We start from the raw sequence: 10,295 nt of genomic DNA on the forward strand, positions 1-10,295 counted from the left end.
CAGCGCCTATTCTGGTGGGCGGGCTTTATTTTAGGTAGCCCTGTAATTGCTTGTCTGAGCATTGGCTCTGCCACGCCCGCCGTTCAACACGTTCAGATAATCTTGTTCTCCTGAGTCTTCGGAATCTCAAACGCAGGCGAAAGGGAGAAGTTCTCAAGATATGTGACCGTAATCTATGTAAACTTGTTTTAAAACAAGCGGCGTCTTAAATGTAAGTGCGTAAGAACATGAATTTAGTTTCTGTTTGGGTCAAAATGTACTTGTTATGTTTTAAGGGATTTTTTGTTTTTCGCTCTAATTCATCTAACGAATTAGTTCTTAATTAATCAGTTCTTGGTTTTTACTTTAAAGTCTAAAAATAATAGTTGCTATTGTAGCATTGTATTACACTAACGCTTTGGTGATTATACTTTCACTCCTGGATAGAGTAACAATATAGAATGTGTTTAGGTAGAGCAAACGTAAATGAGCACGATTGCATTTTCGTGTTTATGCGACTTATTCTTCGAACAGGTCCGAGATTTTGATGGCACGTGGTAAAAAGGTGACACTTCTAAAAGTGCAAGGTAGGCTTCGTATCTGCTTTACGTGCGCTGCGTAAGACTTTAAAGACGGGGCGGGTGTTGCCGTTTAACACTGATATCTGACCTCAGTGATGAAGGAAGCATGTTGTGTATAGGAAATATGAAACCAAGGTGTTTATTGGCGAAACACATTAGCAGACCAGGCATGTGGAGCCTATACAAATGACAATGTGGATTTTTTTTATTAATGCCTGCACAATGAATTGCTTTGCCCAAGTTGTGTACCAAAACATGAAAGAGTCCTTAAAGCAAATGAAATTGTCTTTAGGCAAAGGATGAAAATAGATATGACTAGATGTGCCACAATTCATTTATTTTATTTTTCCCACGCAGAATGAAAAGGAGATGTGTTGGTTTGCTTAAGCAGAGATACAAGTTCTACCCATTTTTTGCATTATTTTTCACTGTGTGTGCTCTGAAGCTCATCTATGTAAAGATTTCAGAGAGAAACAAATTCTACATTGAACCCCATGGACTTACAGTGAGATCATCCAGAGCTCAGGCTAACAATGATGCTATTGACTGCACAGCTATTTATCATCTGGAACCAGTGGAAATCGGCAAGTCTTTGGAGATAAGGCGTCGAGACATTGTGGATTTGGATGATGAGAGCATTGTGTCCTTCACTGAAAATTGTCCAAAATACACCAAGGCAAGGGGTTACAACGACATTGTGGTGACCGAAGAGGAGCGAGACTTTCCACTGGCCTACTCTTTAGTGGTGCATAAAAACATGCCCATGGTAGAAAGGATTATTAGAGCCATCTATGCACCACACAATATATACTGCATTCATTATGATCAGAAATCCTCCAGACCTTTCATCGCAGCAGTGGAAAACCTGGCCAAGTGTTTCCCAAACATAATCGTCGCCTCCAAACTGGAGTCAGTGCAGTATGCACACATCACAAGACTCAGTGCAGATCTCAATTGCCTATCAGACTTAATGAGTTCAAAGGTCAAATGGAAATATGCCATTAATCTGTGCGGGCAAGACTTCCCACTCAAGTCCAACTATGAACTGGTGGGGGAGCTGAAGAAGTTAAATGGGGCGAACATGCTGGAGACGAGCCGACCAAGTGACCTTAAGAAACAGCGCTTCAGCTTCCAGTATGAACTGCAGGAGGTCCCATACGAATACCAGAGATTACCTGTCAGGACTACACATACCAAAATCCCTCCTCCGCATGGCATTGAGATGTTCATTGGAAGTGCCTACTTCGTACTCTCCCATGATTTTGTCCACTACGTACAGACTAGCCGTCTGGTGAAAGACTTCCTTGAGTGGTCAGCCGACACATACTCTCCAGACGAGCACTTCTGGGCTACACTAGCACGAGTCCCTGGGGTGCCCGGAGAAATTTCCCGCTCTGCACCTGACGTCACCGACCTGGAGAGTAAGACCCGGCTGGTGAAATGGAACTACCTGGAAGAGTCTCTGTATCCCCCCTGTACTGGAATGCACATGCGCAGTGTTTGCATCTATGGTGCTGCGGAGCTCCGGTGGTTGTTGGAGTATGGCCACTGGTTTGCAAACAAATTTGATCCCAAGGTCGACCCTGTCCTTATTCAATGTCTCGAGGAGAAACTTGAGGAAAAGAAAACGTTGACACTGATTGCAGTCTAGTTGAAAAGGAGGTTTTATTTATTTTACAAGAGCCTAAAGGTGTGTGTTTGTTTTGTACTTGTTTCAAACTCCTACTGTGCTTGTGAAATGTGCTTTATAATTCAAAACATGTTCCACATAGATTCCCTTGATAAATGTGAGAGAACAACCAAGATATATTCTTATTACGTCCGTTAAAAGGCAATATTTAATAGATGAGATGGATAGACCATTTAAAGTGCCTTTCTGAATCCTCATAGTGTGAAATATATATATTTTTATTTTATTTATTTTTAACCAAGTTTCTACCTCAGTGATGAAAAAGGTCTAATTGCTTTATTTGCTTTTTAAATACTGTCATGAAATCCTTAAGTGCCTCATCGGTATGTGGAAGGTCTGTTTGTGAGAAGTGAATGATAGTTCTGTGGTTTGCTATTAGATATTAGAGTTTTACGGCAATGTCTCTTTTCTTACATAAAACTGGAATCCTTGCATTTTAAACTGGAATTCTCTCAGAGAACAATCACTGGAGTTGTACAAATGGGACAAAATCTCATTTTAATAAAGATGATCACAAAGCGAAATTCCAGACTTATTAATTACCTTTCTGCTTACCTTGAAATATTAGAGCACACTGACCACTTAGAGATGTTTTGACTGTCAGTAGATTATACAGGTAGTGACAAGAAGGAATAAATATGCACATGCATCTCAGAACCACATCATTCAACTACTTTCTAGCTGCAGACTTAAGTGCTTTACTACCAGTTTGTTTTCTACCTCAGAGGGTTTTTTAAAGCCTGACATGAGCTAGGATTCCATACTACTATTTTACAATTTAGACATGATTGTTGTTACATGTCTGCAGCTGACTGGGTGTTTATGTGTCGTTTTGTCTGGCAGTGTGGAGGTAAACTGTACATGAAGTTCTAATGGAAGAATTAATTCAAGAACATCTGTTTCCTTACTGACATGGTGATGTAACTTTATAAGGCATTGATTACATTTTTCCATGACTTAAAATCTCCATCTAGGGAGACGTCATCATGAGACCATATGCTGCGTCTACCTGTGAGTGCCAGTAAAATTGATTTCAGGGTAGAAATAGTAACTGGTCCCATGCGAGTTATCATTAGCACTTGCAAAAAAGGACATAACTGATACAGCCCTTAAGGATGCTATTTAACAGTTGAAATGAGACTTTTAAATAGGGAGACTGAACTGCTGATTCACTCTAATGATGCTGTGTTAAAGATTGCTCTTGGCCTTATTTAACAACCTGGTAGACAGCCTTCTTATATACGTGACTCCTGGAATCTTATTGACTAAGAAGAATGTGCTTGAAATTAACACATCTATTCACATTCTCTACCATGTCAGCTGTGCTTTTAGTTTAAAAGAAGGCAAGTTGTTTACAGTTACATTTACATTTTCAACATTTAGCAGATGCTCTTATCGAGAGAAACGTACAAAAGTTGTCATCGACTCATAGAATGTATTGTAACCAGTACAGTAGGTTAGAGTTCAAGTTACCGTTGAACTAAAATACTCCTGAAATATAGGAATCAGAGCTGATACCTAGAAGTGTAAAATGAGCACAAGCTCTATATCAGACAAAGGCTTCTTTGTCTAAATAACCCAATCCAGACCTACACATTCATCACCACATTACAATTAAGACTTTGGGGTTCTGCTACATACCTGCAAATGGTCTTTTTTCTCCTTTAATAATTGCATCAATCTCAAACATGCTCAGACAAAGAGATTCCTAAAGTGTGTGTATAAATACACAACACACGCTTAAAATACACAATTAAGTCTGTGTTCATATTCCAGAAGGAGATTGACCCTAGTCTTACATGTATTCACTTAGAAAGCGATTAAGAAAGTAAACTGATTTGATTTTTCTTTACACATGAGGACTATGCTTATTCTTTGGCCAGAGAACTCTTATTTCTTAGTAAATTATGAAATATATAACATTCACAATTATAATAAGCTTTATTTATACATTTCTTTTTTTTCCTTTGATTTCTTCGGTTTCTATTGATTTTTAGTCTGTCTCAGAAGTCTGTCCTGTATGCTGTGCACAAAATTGGCTGCCGCTTCTTATCAGGTGTGTGTGTTAATAAAAAAAGAGTGAAATTTGTATAGCGTCCTTGAGTTTGAGAAAAGCGCTATATACATGCAACTAATAATAATAATAATAATAATAATAATAATAATAATAATAATAATAATAATAACTGGGCTGATTAGGCCATTATTAGGAGGTGGAGTTGCTTGTTGAAGGAAATGGGGAAAGAAAAAATGCTGTGTATTAAATAGATTGAAAATATGCAAGAACCTAAACACTGAAAATTATTGGAAAAATAAGTATACATAAGTCTCCTCTTACCTGCAGCTTTTCTTGCATTTATTCAAATGCTTATGCAAGCCATAAGGATCTAGCTTTAGTTTTGTTTTTGCAATGATAAACTAGCTTTAAAAAAACATAGCTTATTTTCTGGGCTTCTTTCATAGTGTTTTCTCATCTTTTTTTTCCCTCATATCTTTTTAAATGTTGAGGCCCTGATACACAGACTTTGTTCCTTGAGAGGTGGTTCTGGCAGTTTTTCCAGCTTGCCACTATCTAGGATTCAGGTGTGATAACACCACAGCCAATCAACTGAAATATCTGTTCATAGATTATGAACGCCTGCAGAACCAGAATTCTGTGATTCACGTGCCCTCCAGATCTTTGATATTTATTTTCATATTTTAATTTGTTATATATTACTATTTTTTAATAATATTACTGTATGGTCATTTTATATTATGAGTCAAATATATTATAATTATGTCATATATCATACCTCTGTTGTTCCAATACCCAATTACCTGTCTTTAAAGTTATAAATCCAAATAGGAAATAAATATGCAGACTCAAGAATTAGTTGAAGAGAAGTGCAGGTACCATTCTTTTTCACAAGTTAGGAGAATGTCTGATGGGGCAGACAGGAGTTTAATTTTTATGCACTTTTCAAATTATATAATCTGATTATATACCATCCCCACCTTTTTTACATGTTGATTTTTGAACTTTCTACCAATGCATTTGAATATTTCCACCAATGCATATTCAAATCATGCATTATTTACCATTATGCAAATTGATATTCAATATTCATACCAGTTAGTGTTTGGTACGAGAGAGTCTTTTAAAAACGAGAGACTATAGATAAAAATAGAATTTTGCCTACCTACTATTGATAACACTGTTTCTTGTACCACTTGGTACCTGTTGCTAAGACAAACCAGAATAATTCACTTTGTTACTGCTAAGTGACCGTGAAGCTCTCTGCCCCATATCCTAAGATATCCACAGAAACATTATAAATCTCCATGCTTTCAAACACACTTTCGCAGCACCCTACACTTGGTACAGGATTCTGAAAAGCCACTGTATTGAAATCACAGGTCACCTCATGAGAATACAGGATAATATTTGGCTTACTACTTCAACTTTCTTTAACCTAAAACATTTTATTACTTCACATCAAAAAGTAGCACAGCCCATTTTCCTATTGTATTGTTTTTTTCCAAAAGTTGCAAGCTAAAATCAGTTTGCAGCAACAGCAACAGGTTACAGACGCACACAGAACTATGTGCACAGCAGTGCTGAACGGTTGATGAACAGTGTGTTGCTGAAGTAGTTAGTATGGTATCAGTCCCTTTCTCAAAGATGTGAAAGTGAAATCAGTTAGTCATACACACTTAATTGCATTTCAGAAATATAGGCATATAGGCTTTGAAAGATAGATGACTATGGATGGTACCAGCTAAAGTTAGTTGCCTTTCCTCAGTCTGGTTATTTAGCCTTCTGGCTCGCTAGCTAGCCGTGGCTTGTGATAGCAAAACATCCCATTTAATATTACATTGGTACACTGGTGTAGAAGTGAGTGAATGAGTGAGCGGCATTTTCAATAACCATAACAGCAAAAATAACTGATGTGAAATTCTCTAATTAAATATACAGTATTACCCTAATACAAAATGGTAGATTACTGAGGTACAAAAACTGATATAGTTTTCAATGTATTCTGGCTTGGATCATTCCCAGGGCCCTGGTAGTCAAAGAGTAAATATATAATAGTATAATAGTAACTAAGAACTGCTATAATAGTATCTAAGAATTGTTTTACAATATAACGATATCACTGGTGAAATATAATCAACAAAGATTAAAGATTAATACATGCAAAAATCATTCTTAGCCAGTCAGTATGGAGAGGGCTTTTTGGTGTCTCCCAGGGTAATTAGAGATGGTTATTTCCACCCACAACCAGATCTTCATCTGGAACCCGTTAACCTTTTTGACTGAAACTGGTGACTTTTTAGTGCTCTGAGGTCCTGGAACAAATCACTTGAGTGCTGATTTCTTTAATATTCTCCCAGGCCCCAAGGTTAGTTTAAATCAGTTGAATTTCCTGCAAATTCAGTCATTGCTCATGTCTAGGTCTAGGGCACTAGCAAGTCTAGGGTGACAGTGAAAAGTAAAAGTATGCTAGAGGCTGGAGACCTGCAGATTACAGTTTAGGTAAGGGATGTTAAGGACCATTTAGACAATTTCACATTAATATAATATGGGGTCCTTTAGCAGGACTGTGCTATGTACACCTTATAGCTGAGGTCTCACTTCTGTTTTATTCTGCCTTGTGCTATTTCTGAATGTCACACTATTTCCAGAATTTCATGTGACTCTCCTCTTCTAACAGGTTGTGGTATGAATTGAAATTTATGCTCAACAAAAGTTCCACCAAACTATAAATACATTCACAGATTCCCGCATAACAGGCAAAAACATCTGCGAAGATATCCGCTAAGATGTTTTTGCCTGACACCTTGGCAGGGCCAAACCATCCTAAAGAAACACAAAAGCCAGCCTACGTCCCCTCGGCTTTGCTCTGCGTGTTCTTCGCCCTTCTCTAAGTGATTTTGTCAGAAGCACTATCAGGATTATAATCAAACCCTTTATCTACCTGATGGCAGAGGCCTCTGGGTCCATGACAGACACATGAGCGCCATGGCGACCATGAAACAAAACTCTGTCATTCAGCAGTGAGGTCTGAGTTGGCCTGAACACACAAACAGTTCTATAACAAAGAGCCTTTATTCCATGTGCTTCCTTCCTCAGAGCTCAGCCTTCAGTCTCATCACTGCCCTTCCTCCTCTACAGCAAGAATAACAGGCAGAGGTCAGACAAACCAGGCAGTGCTGATGATTTTTTCATATTGGCCAATACAAAGCTAGCTTCTAGCGGCTGCAGTGAAAGCAAAAAACTAAACTTAAACAATTGTGGGGGTGGGGGGTGTTTTTTGTGCTGGCTTTCGGTGTCTTTTTAGGTACTTGACTATTATCGACCACTTTTTAAAGGAAAACAAGAAAAATACTTTTGGGGTGGGGGGGGGGGGGGGAAGCCATATTTGGGCATTTGAGAAAAGAAAGAAAGATTTTTGTACCACTGTGTACAATTAAGTGAAAATTTGAAACCTGCCATCCAGCCACTTGACTGGCAAATGATAAATGCACATGTATTTTGGCAAATGCACTCAGCCTCTCTCACTTTCTCGTATATAAGCATGCAGATTTGTCAGGCTGCACATCCATGATGCAACTCTCCGACTCCACAACACCCCAAAGATGCACTATTGGATTGGGATCTGGTGACTGTGGAGGCCACCCCGAGTACAGTAAACTCTGAGATGATCTGAGCTTTGTGAAATGGTGCATTATCCTGCTGGAAGTAGCCATCAGATAAAGGTATGGACATGGTGAGCAACAATACTCAGGTTGTAACATTTAAACAATGCTCAATTGGAATTAAGTGGCCCAAAGCAAACTAAGAAAATACCACCCACTCCATTACACCTCCACCAGCCTGAACCGATGATACAAGGCAGGATAGATCCATGCTTTCATATTGTTTACGATTCATTCAGACCCTACCATCCAAATGTCACAGCAGAAACCGAGACTCATAAGATCAGGCAGTGTTTTTCCAATCCTCTATTGCCCAATTTTGGTAAACCTGTGTGCAGGTAAACCTGTGTGCATTGTAGCCTGTGTGGTGTGTGTGTGTGTGTGTGTGTATACATATATACTCACATATATATACATATATATATATATGTATATATACACTTCACTTCTTTACATAAAAATGTATGTACTTTTGAATTTTCTTGTTTGTATGTATGTATGTATGTGTTTATTTTCTATGACAGGGGTCTAGCTTAATGGAATCCTTACAATACCCTTAGACTCAGGCCTAGTATACTAGCATATACCGTACCTTCTTTTTATTGCAAAAATGCAGTTCCACTTTATTTTGCTTGTTTACATTCATTAGCATGTTTCACAATTCTTCATTCTAAATAAATAGTAAAGTACAGTACTCCACATTACTGTACATGAATAGTACAGTAAAGAGGCTTCTAGGCCTAAATCTTTGCTTTGCCAGGATCTAGATATACAAATGTATGAATATGCATGAACAGCCAAAGGATTCAACTATGACCACCTCTATCAGAACAGGACCAGAACAACTATAACCCCCACTAGGTCTATGTGCAAATGTCTATGGTAGTCTATGGGTGACTACCCAGGACTATACGTAGTCTGGTTACATTTCTAGCACAACCACTTCTGGGTTTATTTTTGGAGGGCGGCAAAAGCATCTCCCTGGATTGTAAATTGCCAGAAACTGTCAGCTTTGTGTGGTGCTAATACAGTCTTGGGAACGTAATATATTTAGCTATTGTATATGTATAAGTAATTATTTTGGGATTAATGTTGTTGCGGTCAAGCTAGACCTCCATGCATTGCTCAGTGGACATAAGGTTCAAACATGGCACGAGCCACAAGAAGTAACACAACTCCTGGTTTCGGTCACTTCCACACAAGGGCGCAATTGTTAATGGCATGTATTATATTCTCCTTTCTAATATGTCATCCTCCACATCTTGCTAGCCAAGCATGCAGATGCAGGGGTGTTTAAGGAATGTTTTAGAGGGGGTTCATCAATAAAAGATCCCAGGTGGGTTCAGTTTCATTCAATAATTGATACTAAGGCTTGTATGTCTCATGTCTTGCTACATTTCCGTCTTTGGGTGGTGACAGGTGAAGAATCCCACAGGGATCAGTAGCTGGGAGGTGGTATGGACAGATAAGGTGGCCCTTACACGTCCCTGTGGCCCTGCCCCCTCGGGGGAGGTGTGGCAGAGAGAACTGTGCCATGAGGTGATTGGCCTCACCAATCAGGAGAGACAGTATCGGTAAGTAGGAGCCCCCATGGGATTCAAATTATTGTAACAGAGCTCCATTATCTCATATCTCAGAATATTAACTAAACTGGACAGTCATTCAATTTTCTTGCAAGTGTGGGAAAAAGGTCAGGAACCGGGTCAGTCCTCAGCCGATAACCACATAAACACGTGTGCACCCACTTATTAGTAAAAGAACTTTAGATGTATAGTGTATAGACATATTAGAGATAAAGGTTATCATTTTTATTGTTTATTACAATTGCCATTGTAGGCCCATGTGTAGCCCATAGAACTACATCTATATGGCCTACATTACCTTTTTTTTGGTTTGTTTTAAATGTAGGCTCTGACTTAAAAACCTCTTTGTTTCATTACAAGCAAACACGATTAGTTTTCCTAATAGTACTGATGTAGCAGTCGCGCCATCATGTGGTCACTATGGTCCGCATTTAAAGGCACCAATCACATGTAGTACAAGGAGGAATCCATTAACGACAGCAACTAAACGTGTAAAAACAGAGAGTGGAAACTGGGAATCGAAACATAAAATTGAGAAAGGTCTGCCACAATCACAGACCAGATTAAATCCACAGAGTCGTATTCGAGAGGAAAAACTGTGAGTGTGAGCTACACCAGGCCAGAATCCAGCGATTTCAGGCCGGTGAATCGGTGCCTTTGTTGTACAGATAAACGTATACTAGATAGCCATAGCCTGTACTAGAAATCTGAAAAAACTTTGTGCTGTTGTTAATGAGCTCTTTGTTACCTATAACCGTGCCCGCCAGTGACATAACTTAC

At 38.8% G+C, this 10,295-nt stretch overlaps 1 protein-coding gene across 1 annotated transcript; it reads left to right on the forward strand.

Moving 5' to 3' along the window:
- The first annotated feature begins 81 nt into the window (after positions 1-81).
- Positions 82-2,831, forward strand: gcnt4a (glucosaminyl (N-acetyl) transferase 4a). The gene is made up of 3 exons (XM_027006257.2): positions 82-211; positions 514-566; positions 918-2,831. The coding sequence occupies exon 3, from the start codon at positions 919-921 to the stop codon at positions 2,209-2,211; it is 1,293 nt and encodes a 430-aa protein (XP_026862058.1). The 5' UTR covers positions 82-211; positions 514-566; position 918; the 3' UTR covers positions 2,212-2,831.
- Positions 2,832-10,295: the final 7,464 nt, after the last annotated feature.

This window comes from Electrophorus electricus, chromosome 9 (genome assembly GCF_013358815.1).
Source record: "Electrophorus electricus isolate fEleEle1 chromosome 9, fEleEle1.pri, whole genome shotgun sequence".
Lineage (NCBI taxonomy): Eukaryota > Metazoa > Chordata > Actinopteri > Gymnotiformes > Gymnotidae > Electrophorus > Electrophorus electricus.

Bases quoted from the DNA above. Each gene is read 5' to 3' on its own strand.
- gcnt4a (XM_027006257.2), top strand. From the start codon at position 919: ATGAAAAGGAGATGTGTTGGTTTGCTTAAGCAGAGATACAAGTTCTAC.